The 16022-nt window shown below is 41.5% G+C and overlaps 1 protein-coding gene across 2 annotated transcripts in view; it reads right to left on the bottom strand.

Moving 5' to 3' along the window:
* LOC144142155 (ornithine decarboxylase-like) overlaps positions 1-16022 on the bottom strand; it is a 70805-nt gene that overhangs the window by 31887 nt on the left and 22896 nt on the right. The window contains exons 1-4 of one of the 2 annotated variants that reach the window (XM_077673541.1): positions 13569-13700; positions 8731-8820; positions 5509-5605; positions 3058-3134 (exon numbers count right to left, since the gene is read on the bottom strand). In XM_077673541.1, coding sequence (XP_077529667.1) covers positions 3058-3134; positions 5509-5605; positions 8731-8811 — 255 coding nt within the window. In that variant the 5' untranslated portion in view covers positions 8812-8820; positions 13569-13700. Of the gene's footprint in view, positions 1-3057; positions 3135-5508; positions 5606-8730; positions 8821-13568; positions 13701-16022 lie in introns of those variants that run through there. The other variant, XM_077673542.1, reaches the window with a different exon arrangement.

The raw sequence follows: 16022 nt of genomic DNA, 5'->3' as shown, positions 1-16022 counted from the left end.
CTCTTATCTCAAAGTTAAATCTTGCATTAAGTGCCCTTATGAATTGGTGCAGCAGTAATCACTTAGTTATAAACCCCACAAAAACTAAATTTATGGTGTTTAAAAGTGCTCAGAGGTCATTATCTACCATTCCCGTAATACAACTTGGTATTCATTCCATTTCTGCTTGTTCTGATGTCGTCTTTCTTGGCATACATCTTGACCCATGCCTTACCTTTTGCAGTCACTTTAACCATCTTAAGCAGAAGACGGCGTTTGGTATCCGCGCATTAATTAAAGCTCCCCCATTTCTTTTCCCTTGAAGCTCTATTAGCGCTGTATTTTGCGTTCATTCATAGTCATATTAGTTACGGTATAGTCTCATGGGGCAGCACTTATGCTTGTCACTTATCATCAATACAGCACATTCAAAATCAGTCAATACGCATTGTCACTTCTAGTTCTTCGCAATCGAACGCCTACACATTACTACGCTCTTACAATATCTTGCCCGTAAATGTTTTGTTCCGGTTGAATCTCGTGACTTTATTCCACAAATTGCTTCATGATCAACTGGCATTCCCATTTATTGCATCTGATCTTTTGCAGAATAATAATGTGACCAGGTTTGCGGCTAATAAAAATTTCCTGTTACCCCCCGTTCATACTAATTATGGGAAAAAAACTTCCGCTTTCAGTGCGATATCCTTTTGGAATGCGTTGCCTTCTAGTATTAAGTGTTGCACTTCTTTTCCTTTATTCAAAAAGTCTGTCAAAAAACATTTTCTCGAATAACCCTACTTGTGATCATTTACCTGTTTGACTTGTTTGTTCTTTGATTCCTTTTATACCATGTTGCGTGTTTTTGGCTTGATTTCTGATGTGAAAGTGTATTTTCATGTCCGTATTTTGTAAGAAATTTCTGTTGCTCTGTATAAATTTTACTGTCATTTTGTATCGACGAACCGAGGGTCCCACTAAAGTCTTTGGCTCTGGGACCCTCGTCTGTATATCCTGGATTTTGTAACAACTAATTTTTGGAAATAATAAAAAACTTGAAACTTGAAAAAAAAAAAAAAACTTGATAAGGCAAATGGATAAGGATGACCCCGTACAGTGCCGCAGTCATGTTTCTTGGCGACGGTTTAGATCGCTGCAGCCGATCGAACAAAGATTGTTTGACATCATAGAGAAATTGCCCGAGAGTCTATTGGGAGTCGCCAATGGTTCACATTTTCTTTATACCGTTGTTGGTTGTCCGAAGTTTGGCATAATAGTGGTGTCCATGCGATCAGGTTCAAAAAGGTTTGTGTAATAAGCCCAACTTGTATTTTGTTTTTATGGACCCCTTAAGGATAAAAAAAATAAGGCTCCCATCCCTGATATGACGGACGGATGGAAAATATCATAGCTTATATTAAAAGAAAGCAGTGGTTTTTGCGGGGCATGAATTGCAGAGAAGTGAAAACCGTTGGACAATCAGCGCAAGAGCACGGGCACCAAGAGGATAGGCAAGGAATAGAAGAAGACCATTATCTCGACGACAGGAAGAAGTCAAAACAGTTGTGGTACATCGCAAGACAGCAATGTAGAAAGAACATGGAGGCGCGTTTGTGCTACAATGAAAAGAACTAGGAGGATGATTATTTACTGTTAAGCCTGACTTTTTTCATAAAGAATGACATAGATAAAGCTCTCAGTCCTAAGCAGGAAGAGGGGTTTTGTGCATCTCGCTTTGCGAAATTCAACACTAAACAATGGTGAAAAAATGGCAGCATCTCCACTCCGTGGATGATGGCGAGGCTGCGGAGTACGGGGACTCGAAATGACATCCATGTTGCGCCCCGAGTGACACACGATTTGCGCATCGACCATCATTCGATTTGAGCCATGAGTTGCACCTTGATTATTCCCTAAATGAAACTGCAACTCACTGCTGAAATAGAATTTCGCTTGATTTTCTCTTGATGGTGGTGTGTGCACCGATGGACGCGGACGAACATTGTCAGGTTCTAAGGTACTCCGCACCGTTACACGCGGTGGAGTAAGCCGTTCCACTCTCGGGTAACCACTCACGGTCGCAGCCCAGTGAATAAGATGGCAGACACTAACCCTGCCTGGTCTACTAGACACAGGCTCGAATCCTTCCGGTGCCTGTGTGATTTTTTGCGATTGTAAATGCTATGTGCATGGACGCGGACAGACATTGTGCTGTCCTAAGGTACTCCGCACCTAATATTGGTGGACTTTCCTACGCGTATACTAAACATCGAAAAGAGCTTAGGGTCCAGTAATAGAGCAGATAGGACGGGGTCCAGGCAAAGTCTAGATTGTTTTAAAATGCATCCACGCGTAATGCCATAACACTCATTGTCATCGTCACCTTCGTTGTCACAAACATAACCGCTGCGAAAATGGAGGCGGCTGTGAAAGTCCAATAACCCACTGTTAGCTTTTGTGGAGATCGATTCGCCACAATATACACGAAAGTTCACATGACAATATACTTTGGATTTCAAAATATTAGACTGCACTGCACTTTAGCCGTATTTTTCAGCTTATTTGTATTTCTAGGCAAGACAGGAGGAAAAGTAAAGTGTCAGGGAGAATATATAAGACTGATTGTTGATAGCTGCAAAAGTGTCATAAAGCAGTTTAATCCTACGCGTACAAATGCCGTGACACTTTCTCAAACACCCCACTTTTCTTTGTTCACATAATTATGCAAGATAATTAACGCTTTTAGCGAAGAAGAAGAGGGTGTAATCACCGAAACCACCTAAACTAAGCATATGAAATAGTAACAAGGAGCAAAAAATAGCGTAGGCTATTGCCGTACAGAAACATGTTGCTCTAGCAAGGTACTAAACGGTTTCTCACACATTTTCAAGGTTAGTTTACGCGCAAATACCACAAATTTGCGGAATAAATTTGGCGGTTGTTTTCTGTTAAAAAAGGCTGAATGAAATGAAATGCAATAAAATGAAATGGCTGAACCTTTTCCGTGCCTGCCTTTTTGGCTTAATCAGGTTATTTGCACTTATGTTGCAATGAGTTAATCATCGTAAAGTGGCTTACCTTGTTCGAACAATCGAAGTTTACTCCACGGTCATTCAGAAGGTGTAAAACCACAGGATCCGTGCAAGCTTTGATCGCTGAAAAGTAATTGATCAACTGTTACAAACGTTGAAGATTCTGGCGTGGAAAAACTCTTCAATGTGTCGTTTACTTACTCCACAAGCGTATGGAGCAAACTGCCTTAGAACCAGTAGGTGAATACACTTTCAAAATGATTTTGAAGGAACTGCGCACAGAAGAATACCACAAACCCTAGCACGGGGTTGGCTAAAACTCAAAGATTTGAGCACCTGGCTTAGAATGTCATCTTCATAAAATGATACGACTGCATGGAGTTCGCGTGTGCAGTCATATCTTATACTGGCTGATTAATGTTCACGAAGACTTAAAAAACCAGAGAAGCCCGCATTATTAGAATCCTTCTCTACGTGGATCTTCAGAGATAACTTTCTGTTTCCAATGTTAAGTTTGGTATAAGTGTGCTTTTTTGCCAATAAAGTAAGTACATAATTGGCTGCGAATATCCATCACACATTTTGTTTGGGCAGTGGACGATGTATAGAGTGATGGGCGGAATCAATATCGTACTCTTACCCTGTAAAATAAAACAAAATCGAAGAAAAAACATTCAATAGCTGTGGTTTGTGTTTTTTAAATGTTTCGTTCATACATAACATGAACGCTTCATTATTGCTCCTGAAATATTCAGAAATATTTTCGGCTATTCCTTCCCGCAGTTTCATGGCTAAATAGTATGACAAACAGCCTCGGCGCTCGTTGTTGTATGTTGAGTTACCTACTGTTGTAGGCAACTGCACTCTTCGAGCGGTCCGTTTTCTGGTGCGACCCGATTTTACTAGTGTTTTCAACTGAACATGTCTCGGGAGAATCAGGTCAGAACCGAATTCTCCTCAATCTCTAGAGTCTCATAAAGAAATTATTTTTACGCTGAAATGCTTATACGGTGCACATGCGCCATATATCTCATCTCGCATTAGTGCAGATCCTTTTGGCTTAGTGAACGCCAGTGATTTATAGTGCATTTCTAAAGCGGCATGCAGAAGGGCGGCGCAGGCTTTGTGGTGTGTTCTGTGCCGTGACTGTTGACCTGTTTTACTTTCGGCGGCCGATGACGAAGGCTCACTTCGCGACAAGTTTGCTAGGTATTTCTGTCGCACGGATTCCGTAGAACATAGCAGGGTCGTCCCACACAATGGCAAGAAAAGTTAGTGCGAAAAAGATTACGAAATGAGCCTCGTTGTTCAGGGAGATGGTTGGAATAGGCAAAGGCCCCTGTTTTGCGACGCGGGCATTTGTAATATGTATCTATTCTAGTTTCCTTAAAAAAGGAATTCGCCATGCCCAGCCTTGTGTTTGCTTGGTCAAAATAGCCGTATGCACCTCTGACAGCAAGTAGCTGAAAAATTTCAAGCACCGCAGTTGCGGGTGAAACCGGAAGTCTATAAAAACTAGACTGAGATATTATTTTAGTAACGCGTTATACTTTGTTTTCAAACGGTGCGTTTATGGGAGTTTGAAGTAGAAACACCTGCAGTGTTTCAGGTGAATAATGTCAGTTTCAGGAGCTGAAGTTATAATAAAGCCATTCGTTGCGAGTATGGCTTGTGTTTGTACCCTCACGTGCAAGCGGTTTGTGCTGCCGCGCATAAAGCTCAGCTAGTACCATAGCTATAGGCGTGCGGCATTCCAAGCAGCTCATTGCAGTGCTTAACTCGAAAGAACGAGTTTCAATATATATCATCCTTCAGACAGAAATGAATTCCTATTGATTCAGCATTACCTAATTGAACGTCTTATTTTCAGCATAACTGACATGATGCAAGCTAACAGAGAAAATTTGTAACTATATTCGAAGGTATCTTTTAACCACTTTATAAAAAGACACAGTCTAGAAAACTTAAACCTATTCGCGTTTCCCACGTTATTTATTAGCTTTTAGTCTGTGAAAACAGTGGAGTCCTCAGAGTGCTTTTTTCATATTACTTTGTTTTTCGTTAGTTAACGGTTTCAGCTTTTGACGCTTATACAATGCAACAAACAAACGTAATCTTTTTTTTTCACTGATTCACGTCAACGCCAAAGTTAGTATACAGCATTGTACATTATTATCATCAAAACCAATGGGGATCGTCTGGCATTTAAACTCTACTAAGTATAGGTGGAAAGCGTCCAAAATATAGCTAAGCTTATGACATAACAAGCAATAAATAAATCTGTAGCACTCTTTGCACGACAGGTCTTCGTTCTCCTCACGAAGTGACACAACGGCGGCTGTTTCCTAGCTAGATACGTTCAGATCAGCTTCAGACACCTTGTGGCTGTAAGATAAAACTACGAAAGTCCAATTAATTGCGTACTGAATTTTGAAATGGCGCCATCTTGACGCCTTTACACAAAATTAAAAAAAAGAGACATTATAAAGATCCATACCGTAGAAAGGAGTCACCCGTGGCATCTCTTGTTTCCAAAGGTCGACCTTTTCCAAAAGGTCTCGCACATCGCAGACGAAGAAGGCATCATCATTTTCCTTGAAAAGGCGAACAAGATAAAGTAACAAAAAGGAGATCAGTAGACTCTCACACAGTTGAAAATACAGTATTATATGAGGACAGTGTAGGTTCTCGAATATTAGCAGACAAAAAAATCTGGCGTTCTACGTGCATTCTAGGTGTTGTTGCAACACTCTAGTTTGCATTGATCTAGTTTTAGTCGTTTTAGAAGACATTTTTAACAATAAGCAATCAACGAGGCTTGTGCGTGAAATGGTCAGATATTGATTTCATTCACTCCCATAAACCCGGTAGCTCGTAAGACGCTCGGTTATTTCGTAAATAGCGGCTACTTTTTCTAAAAACCAACTGTTAACATAATGGCGCCAAAAGTCTAAATTGCAGTCTTACTGCGGAATGACCTCCGACTACCAGCCTATTCGAACTACTCAAATTAAAAATATTTGTGTGCACATTTTGTGACCTTTTCCTTGCAGGTACTTTGAAAAGTTTTAGAAACATAACGATGAAATATACTTCAGGGACTGCATAATTATTCGGTAAACGATTTGATTAGCTTAAAGCAAATATGAGCAGCTCGAATAAATCCTTTGACAATATCTATTTTGTGTTTGGCACACTTCGTAGCAAATGAAAACTTAAAGAAGTTATTAATAGTAATATGATTATAAAAAATTGCGTTTGTTAAGAACGTGCGCGGTAACATCGCCCACACGTAATTGCTCCCAAAGGTGGTTAGAAGGAAATTATTCGGGCCTGAAACTTTAAACATCAAACGTTTTTTTTTAGGAATTTCTCACAGTAAAGGAATCGCTCGGTGCCTCAAAAATGTTCAGAGTTTTTTAGCACTTTGACTTGTTTATTCGCTTTTGCGTGATTTCGAGAACAGGATTAATCCACACCTTCACCAAAAGAAACAGGACAGACTCAGCACGACACAAAAGGCGAGAAAATATTGCGCAACTTCCTATGGTAAAGGTGTCTGGTATTGATCTATCTGCCACCAATACGAATAGGTTTCTCCGCATGCATCATTATCTATTTTATTGTTCCTTGAGGAATAGTACCGTGGAAGGTGCATAAGTTGATGAAAATAGATCTTGCCTTTCATGTTGTTCCTGCGCGGGGTAGTATGGGTATGGTTTTTTTTAATGTTATGATTGCTTAGTTCCTAAATTGCATATGTGCGCATCCAGCCTAAATCACGCAGACCAATTGCGGCATCCTTCCTCCATTGGCCGCTAACACGTTCCGTTCATTCTACGTCACCCTAAGGTGTTTTCCCACACGAAACTACTTTTGAATACAAGGTCATTCTCTAATCACCTGGATCATACTCTCGCCTCGAAGGCAATGCACAATCACCTATGTTGAAAAAAATGAGCATTGAACAAAAGAATGAGTTCGAGATTGTGCTGAAGTGTTAAATGCGTTTTAATGTGGTGCTACGTCTCTTCACATGGGTAGGCGATTCACACGCATTCGCGTTTTTTAAATTACTTTCAATTTTTATGAACCGCGTCTCCCATTGACCATCACGTAGCAGATATGCATTTTGTTTTATGCCTTGGTAACACATTTCTGACTATTTATATCCATAACCAATTAAGCTATCTCATGCACTGTCAATGGTTAGACAGTGTTTTTTTATTTTGTTCCACATTGCGATAATTACAAATAAGTGCTAATGCTACCCATACTCGTGAAATGGTGCTGTTTAATTTTATAGTGGCTCCTAAAGTTTTATTTTCAATATCTATTTTGTGTTTGGCACACTTCGTGGCAAATGAAAACTTACAGAAGTTATTATAGTAATAATATTCTAAAAAAATATTATTATTAGCCTATTAAAATTATATCATAAATATATAATAAAAACACCAATAACGATGTAATATTACTGTAATATCATAATATGCAATAAAACAATAGAATGAAAGGTAACCAGTAATATGCAACTTCATTATTTACACTTATCTGCCATAACTCCAGAATTAAGTCAATCCCCAGCTTGGCCTATTTTACGCCGACGTCGCCGTTACCTGCAACTATACCGTTCGTAACTGACTGCTGTTCACTTCGTGTTTAGCACGTTCATATAAATTCAAAATATAAGCTCACATATTATAAGGGGTTCTATCCTATATATGCCTTCTTATTATCGGCTCATACGGGATAGCAGAGACTTCTCTCCAAATGACTTTTGTTCCTGCAACAAAGTTTACAAAAATGCATTTATGTATAGGACCACAACTCTGTCTGCTCATCGCAGTTAGCTGACCTTTCTACGCTCTCTAAAGCTGCAAATCTGATGCCTAATTTGCGTGCTCACCTTTAGCACCTATTAAGCTCTCCAACGGGTAGTTGGCATTAGAAATATCAGAACCTCTGTCCTGAGGAAGGCGTTCCGGTTGCTACCCCATCAACATGTTCCCCATTCGCTTACCTTTAGGTATAAATACGAGCAGTAATATCTGTCATCTCTGGCCAGTAGGATGACATAATACAGCGTTTCGGCTCTTCATTTAAAATTTATTTACATATTTAAAAGCACATGTAATGTTAACTTATCGCGCCAATACAGAAAGAAGAATAAATTAAAAGTTTGGACCTCCGGATTACTTTTTCCGTAAGTGGTACCAGCCCTCTTGAAATACTTCTCATCGGCGCTTGACTAGCAAGATAGTTATCCCTTCTCTAACAGGTTTGACGTCGTAGTAAATCTGTTTCAGGCTTTTGTATAAGGTAATGCCTACTCTAAAAGCAAGGCTGTTCAGTTTAGACATGCGGTCTCCCGGCGCTCTGTGGGCCTTAACTATCACCACTTTGTGTTCGTTCGAAAGACGTGGTTTTTACCTTTACCAAAAGCATAAGCGATCGGACGCGATTGACGACTTCATCCAAAACAATATTTCACTTCAGCGCAAGTCCTTTGGTCTACACTTTGAAACTCTGGAAGTATTTTACCTCTTACAGAGAGGTTCGCAGACACTACGTGAAAAGAATTTAGGACCAAAGACCAAACGTCAACTCCACCGAGTTGACACGCCAGTTCGGGAATAGCTGTTAACAGGAGAGTCATTCACACACTAAGGCAGTCTTTACGAGAACTTCGCTGATGTGAATCTGGGAATCTGGGTACCTGGGAATCGATTACTATCCTTGCCACGTCGACCACCGTCCCGTCCGTGTGAATGGTAGAATTGCCAACTCCATACTCCATCTTGACAGCCTGCGAAAGGAGCAGTACCATGTACATTTTGTGTGACCGTTGAAATAATATATGAAAAGTTAAATCTTTGCAACACTTCTAAGCGCGTTTGGTCAAACAAATTATTCTGGAAGAAAATATTTATTCCAGAAATCTCGGTGTGCATTTGAAGTTCTATATGCTCATCCGGCGTAGTGTATCCATAGCGAAAGACAGGGTCTTAAGAACGCCTTCCACGTGGAGTGGTTACAAACATCGAGAACTGCGAAACGAATGCCGCATTTTTGTGCTATAATTGAAAAAAAAACCGGGGTTTAACAGTCCCAACCTAAACGCGGGCTATGAGGCGCGCCGTGGATTGAGGCTGCGGGTTAATTTTGACCACTTGGGGATCATTAAGATGCTCTGACAGCTCAACTCACGGGCGTTTTGACTTCCGGCCGCCAACCGCCACGGCCGGGATCGTATCCGCGTCCCTGGGCTAAGTAGAAGAATGCCTAAGCCCCGAAGCCACTGCGATGGTTCAGTTTTCTATTGCCACAAAACACGAGTTTTTTATGTGGGTATATACATGTATAAGTGCATAAGTATAGTAATCACGGTGACGAACCGCAAAAGATATCGCGGTGGTTCCGGTTCTAGTTCCAGTGAATGAATTTCGTTCCGGTTCAGTTCCTGTGTGACTAAATCACGAGCCTAGCCAGTTTGAAAACTAAATTATCAGCGAAGTGAAAAAACAGTTTAGCAATACAAAGGGATCATTAAAACAAAATAAAAAAACTCAAAATACTGCGTTTCCTGAATAACACTGGCGCAATTCAGAAGATAACTTCAAACAATTGGGCCAGATATATTAGAAAGCAGATGAATTAGGGGTGATTTATCACCCATTTTCTATTTCAAGCCTCAGTCCGGGGACTAATTCGGTATCTCTTCGCGAGAGATTGGACAGGTGTGCCCAATGGACTTTGTTAGTGTTGAAAAAATTGTATGTAGTTTCATGTGCACCTGGAACAAGATATTTCACAATAGTTTGGGGGGAAAGCAGTTCCTTTCGAAAAAAAAGAAAGCATACCGGAGCCCCCTCGAGTATCAGGCGTTTTGGTCGAATCGTAAAACTTCCGAAACATTATCCTCCGTGGTACCCAAAGTATTGCACCTAACGCCGCAAATTGTTCCCTGTTGATACTTCGAATACTTTTAAATAAGTCATCGTATGCATGTTTTCGTTCGCTGACGGATTTTCTACAATAAAAGTATGAACCTGGCACATTTTCGGAAACTCAAAACGCCTGGCCTGTTTTCGTGTTCAGCGAGGGTGTTCATTTTTTGGGTCCTACTTCCATAAGGTTTTCTTGATGCCAATTTGGGTTTACAAACAAAAATGGCCCAATTAGAAAAATTCACTGTATTGCAGAGAATTCGCCCATTTTATCCAAATTTGAAAACCAATATAAAAGAAAAACATCGACTTTTTCGTTAATTTTTAACAAATCGGAGGCAAGGTTGAGCTATGCTACATGCCTAAAAAAATGTTGCAATATTTGTTTAGTTTGAAAGTTATAAATCATTTCGCAAGCTTTGTCGCGGTGAAATATGAGGGTGATTTGTAAGAAACGTCTGACGTGCATCAAACACGACAAATGGCGGGTACAAACCTGTCCCCTCTACCCCTTGTTAGAACATAATAATTATAAGATGCTCAACGATTCTCGCCTCTTTCGTAGTTATCACACGTTTGGATATGTAAAAAAAAGGGCCTATCTCCCCGCGAGGGGGACTCGAGTAAATGCGTCGCATAGGGGGTGGGTGTATTGCGTTAAGGTTTAGTGTTTGGGGAGTTGGTGGTAGTGAATGCGTTGTATCAGCAGCTTCTTGATGTAGTTTGAATGAGTCAAGGATATATGGCGCGTTCGTAGCCTTTGATTCTGTGTGCGTTTTGTGGCGCAGTGGGAAGAGCACCATCTACCTCGCGTTCCGCCCGCAGGTAGTGAATGCGTTGTATCAGCAGTTTCTTGACGTAGTTTGAATGAGTCAAGGATATAAGGCGCGTTCGTAGCCTTCCATTCTGTGTCGGCTTTGTGGCGCAGTGGGTAGAGCACCATGTACCTTGCGTTCCGCCCGCAGGGTCGTGGAATCGAAACCAGGCGTCGGTAAGTATTATTTTCTTATATAGTGTAGGGGGAGGGGTGAGGACCTGTTTTTGAGAGCGAAAAGGGTAGCCTGATGCGGGAGAGGAGGAGTGGGGGAGAGGGCGCACCTGGAACGGCTGTAGCGGACGCCGAGGCACGCCGACAACGCCGGGTGACATCGTGAATTAAAGAAATGCTCTGCATTTAAAATCGGACATCCATAGAAAATATTGTTGCTTTTCTGCTGATTCGATGGCTGAAGACAGCAAGAAAGCGGAGAAATTATTCGTGTGTGAACTCTGCGCGCAATAATTTAAAACCACGTTGGCTTTTTGTTTTCCCGATGCAATACACAAGAAACCCAACACGCTACGACTAGATCCCGCCGCCGGACGGATGTTGCGGTAGAGAATATTGAAGGTTACAACGTGTAGTACTCCGCACAACGCGACAGATTCATTGTAAACTGTGTGCGAATTTGTATCCGTACAATCGAAGCGGCCGCGATTTGCGCTTACAGCTTTGCTAACTGCTCAGTTCGATTCTCAGTACAGCGTCACAACCATAGTATTTTTCTTGTAAAGAACAACCAATTCGTCGTCTAATTGAGACAGGTGGCTGTGTGATCGGACGACTCATTTGTTTCCGCACAAATTGGCGCAAACTAACTGTATTCATAGTCTCCGATACATAATTTAAATGCTCTACGTATCGTATGAGAAAGCAGTCGTCTGTGAGTCTCAGAACAGGGAAACAGACCATATTTTCCTGCATTGGCGAAACCAAATTCGGTTTTGCTTAGCATAAATTCTTCAAGTTAGCGTTGCTTGGCGGTCGGTACTGGGATATGCAACCGAGTTTTACAGCAGTTGAAGTATTGTGATAGCTTTAGTGCACAAAGCAATTATGTACTGAATGTAAAAGATATCTTCAGGACGCCTAGCTGTAGCGAGCATTTTTGATTTGGAGTTGTTGTCCTCAGCAACTAACGCGTCTTTCTCGTCTGTTAAACGTATACGTATCCATTACGTTTGGTGATAAACGATTGCTATTGTCACTAATATTTGCTTTATTGCTTACCCGCTTGAAATCTTTCATTGGCCGTTATTACCTCGCGCGAATCGTATGCAACAAAGCGTATCAGCATAACCTCACCGAAAAGCGTTTGTCCATCGCGCTTCGCCCCTCGCCATTGCCCACCGCTCGATTGACGCTAGACGCTTTCCTTACAATTAACATGGATATTTTCTCCCGTGGCACCATGTGAAGGACCCACCGGCTGCAATGACTTGTGTTTTGTAATTCTAGAGCTGTCCACTGGCATATGCGCGAAATGGCAACGAAGAGGCAATTAGAGGGGATCAACGACACAGCAAAGCGACTAAATGCATGCGTTCCGTCTTCCCGTTACTCCTTATAGATCGGCGGGGACGAACATATAGTCTTCGTTTGTGCACACGGAAAACACTCCGCCACAGGTACTCCTCTTGAAGATGAACGGTGGCCCGCGAAAACTAACGGCTGCGTTTTTGTCCCTACTTTAGTTCTTTTTGCCTGAGAGTGTACAGTGAATAAAAGCGAGGTCCCCCCCCCCCCCCCCCTTTCGACTCCAGTAATTAACTCTCCTACTCGTTAAACCAAGATTCCTCAAGGCACGGGGCGGGCTGTGTTGGTTAAGTCCGCTAAGGTTACGTAATTGAAAAAAAATGCGTTCAATATTACTGATCCTTTCATTGAACCCCCAAAATATTCTGCGCTCATGTGCTCTGTCCAGAAAAAACATAACTAAAGCTCCTTGTGGCTCAGGAATCTCGATATTATATCCGGAAGATATATATGTAAACTTTTGTTAGGCCGTATAGAAGTAGTCGTCTAGTCATTTTCCTTCAACCTGTGCGTTCTAGAAGCTAGACAAACAGTGCGCGTCCTCTACGATATTGATTTGGCCCTTATAACAATAATATTAATAATTTTTATTACATGAAAGTATATACGACTCTGCCGCTTTCTTATCCCCCTCCCTCGAAAATTCGATATCCTCTACGAACATTAGTAGAACACGATGGCGAAACTCATTGAGTGAGGTTGAAGGAAAGACAGGTTAACACTGACCGATCGCCGTACGAGCCAGTTGTGGGAATTCGACAATTTAAAGCGTCACTTTGTGACCGGTGGTTTATTTTGTGTTCCTGAATTAACTGGTTACGCAGATTTAACGCCAATTTCACGAGACAACTGAGGCGACAATACTTGCTGAACCGCGTTTTTGTAACCCGTGTTTAAGTATTATTGCAGGACTTGTGCGGAGGATTCTCTTTTCATTTTTTAATGTAACATCAACAGCTGTGAAATACATATTAAAAGACGTCTACACATAAAAACGTCAATTGGTCGAGTTTACAAGGAAAACCTAGTGACCTTTCCCGGAGACTGTCTTCAGACAACTACCTATGCAATAAAATAAGAGAATGTAAATTATTTTTCCCAGTTCTAAAGTGTTTTCTCGGGTATTCAAAAACAAAGTGCTCTGAAATAGAAAATACGAGTAAACATTTTGTACCGTATAATACTTACCAACGCTTTTCACAAGTTGCAAGTCTTGCCTACAACATTATTTGAAAACCATAATATACTTACCCACAAATTCTGTACAGATGTAGTTCAGACTACAGCACTAATTGAGTTTCACATGCGCTTGGTACACTTTCAAAGTTCAACCTGCCTCGCGACAGAACAGGCTGCGAGCGGTTGTAAGTTGCTTCTGCCCCGTGCACACACCTTGTGCCGTGCAATCAGAACAGCCAGCAACGTCACAACCATTGCACTTGTTTTTGTAGCGGCAGCATTTTGACGTGCGGTCCAAACAGGTGTGCTCCACATTCTTTCCTCTCAGTCACCATGACACTCTCTCATGCGTGAGAAAATTTGTTCCAAAAGTACTTTCCTCGTTTCGTTCTGCCCCCGCCATTCTGGCTCACCTACATCTCCCTTAACTTAGTATTTTCTTCTATTAGGAGGCGACATACAATACGTGATTGATATCCCTACTCTGGCTATACACCTAAAATATGTTATTTTATAAGGTAATGTTAGTTTGAGTATGTCTTGCAACGTTGTTATCCAAGAAAAATTAATGGCGCATCAGTGGAATAAAGCGTTTGTTTTTGCTGTTCAGTTAAAAATGCTGCGGTGTTGTTATGTTGTGCTAAAATGCGAAATTGGCTTTTAAGCACAGTGCGAAATTTTGTAATTATTTAAATATAGCGGCGATGTGGAAGAGTTTATGCAACAGGCTACTCGGTGGAAGTTCATAGGAAAGCTTATCGAAATACGTTTGCCTAAACGGTCGTTTAGACCTAATTACTTTGTGTCCTACTAATTCTGCTTTTCTTTTAAAATGGTGTTCTCCCCTTACTGTGCACCCTTTTCTCCAGATTTTGATGGAGCGTTAGTGTTTTCAATTTTTTTCTTTACATTTTGTTTCTGTCCTCTGTGGGATCTTTGCTTGCAGCATTTTATTTGATCTCGTTTAGAAAGTTTGATTCTTTCCCTTTGCACAGTGGTCCTTACAGCGTTCAACATCGTTACATCACTACAGCCATCTCCATCGAAAATAACACACCCTGCCACCACGATGACTGACCTCGTTAGTTAACTTTAAAGGGATCTCTTTCTGTTCTTGCAATTCTTCTAAATTTACCTGGTCCCCTATATTAGTATTACTCTTTAAAAAGCTAAGCTATATGAGCTTTATAATACCATCCCCTATTTCTGTTTTCTTTACATTCTCTATTTCTTATAGGCAAACATAAAAACATGTGCCAACAAAGAAGGGACCTATAATAACTTCTAAATGAAAAAAGACGCGGAAAAGACGGTGCCAGAGAGTGGCAAATACCCATGACGATGTGCTCTGTCTACAACTTACTGTCCCTGCATTTTTCCACGCCTATTAAATTGACTCCAAACCAGCCAGCCAAACATTCCAGCTTCATGTTATGTCATGCAGACAGCAGCATATTGCCCGTCTTCTAAGAAATGGTGCTATGTTAGTGCGTTTTGCCCCCTGGGAACATACCTTTCTCCCCTACTTGCGGTGTTACCGGTGTAGTATTTAAGTGCGCTCTGAAATATCCCCACACCATTTTTGCCGTAATTTTCCATGTTAATTGTTTTCTGCTCATTGCCTGAACAGAATTCGTCGCGTTGACAATCGTTCATTCTCTCTTAATTTTGAGTTGCTGTACTCAGTGTTTTAGTCATTTTATTATTTCTTCGTCAGACACTGGTTTTGGTTTTGCGCCGCATGTGAAAAAAGAAACAAATAAAATAAAATGAACCAAAACCTTTCAGGATAAACTATCACACCAGGACGTTAGCATCAATCACGCAGAACGCGCTATGAAAGACTAAAAAATTATGGGTTAAAAAGCGAGAAAGCCGGAAAAGAGGCCACGCGTGCAGCGCTTTGAGTGGTAATTTCCGGCAGCAGAAATAATGCAGGTGTCAGTAACGTGAACAAAACATCCAAGCTCTGCGTGCTTACTGCTTCCATCACACGAGTGATCTACTCAAAAATCTTTAAAAAATGGGTCTGAAATTATGTGAACTTCTATTTTGGCGCCAATATCAGGTACACAGGTGCCTTGTGTTGGTCGGTTACCGGTTAAAGCGGAAGCTTTCCTGGTGGGACTGATGCCATCCTGCCAAAAAATTACACCATCTTCCCGTAGGGGAAGCCTGAGTAGTATGCGAAGTAGTCATGGGGTCGACTGAAGTTCCCATTAGTTTTCAGTTCGTCGTTTCAGTTGTCGTTCAGCTTCCGTTGACGTTCAGCTTCCGTTGACGTTCAGCAGCTTCTTGACGTAGTTTGAATAAGTGAAGGACGTAAGGTGCCTTCGTAGCACATGCTCCCGTCTGGGTTTGTAGCGCGGGGGGAAGACCGCCATGTACCTCCCGTTGCGGCCAGAGAGTCGTGGGATCGAAACCAGGCACCGCCTAACTATTTCTTTTTATACTGGACTGCGCTGACGTCAGCCCAAACGTTGACGGGTCTGGAGAGACGCGCATGCGCAGTAGAGTGCGGACGGT

Source organism: Haemaphysalis longicornis, unplaced genomic scaffold, assembly GCF_048455015.1.
Source record: "Haemaphysalis longicornis isolate Haplotype H1 unplaced genomic scaffold, Haemaphysalis longicornis Haplotype H1 scaffold_6, whole genome shotgun sequence".
NCBI lineage: Eukaryota > Metazoa > Arthropoda > Arachnida > Ixodida > Ixodidae > Haemaphysalis > Haemaphysalis longicornis.
Note: the sequence above shows the minus strand (reverse complement) of the source record. Positions and strands in the feature narration are given on the sequence as shown.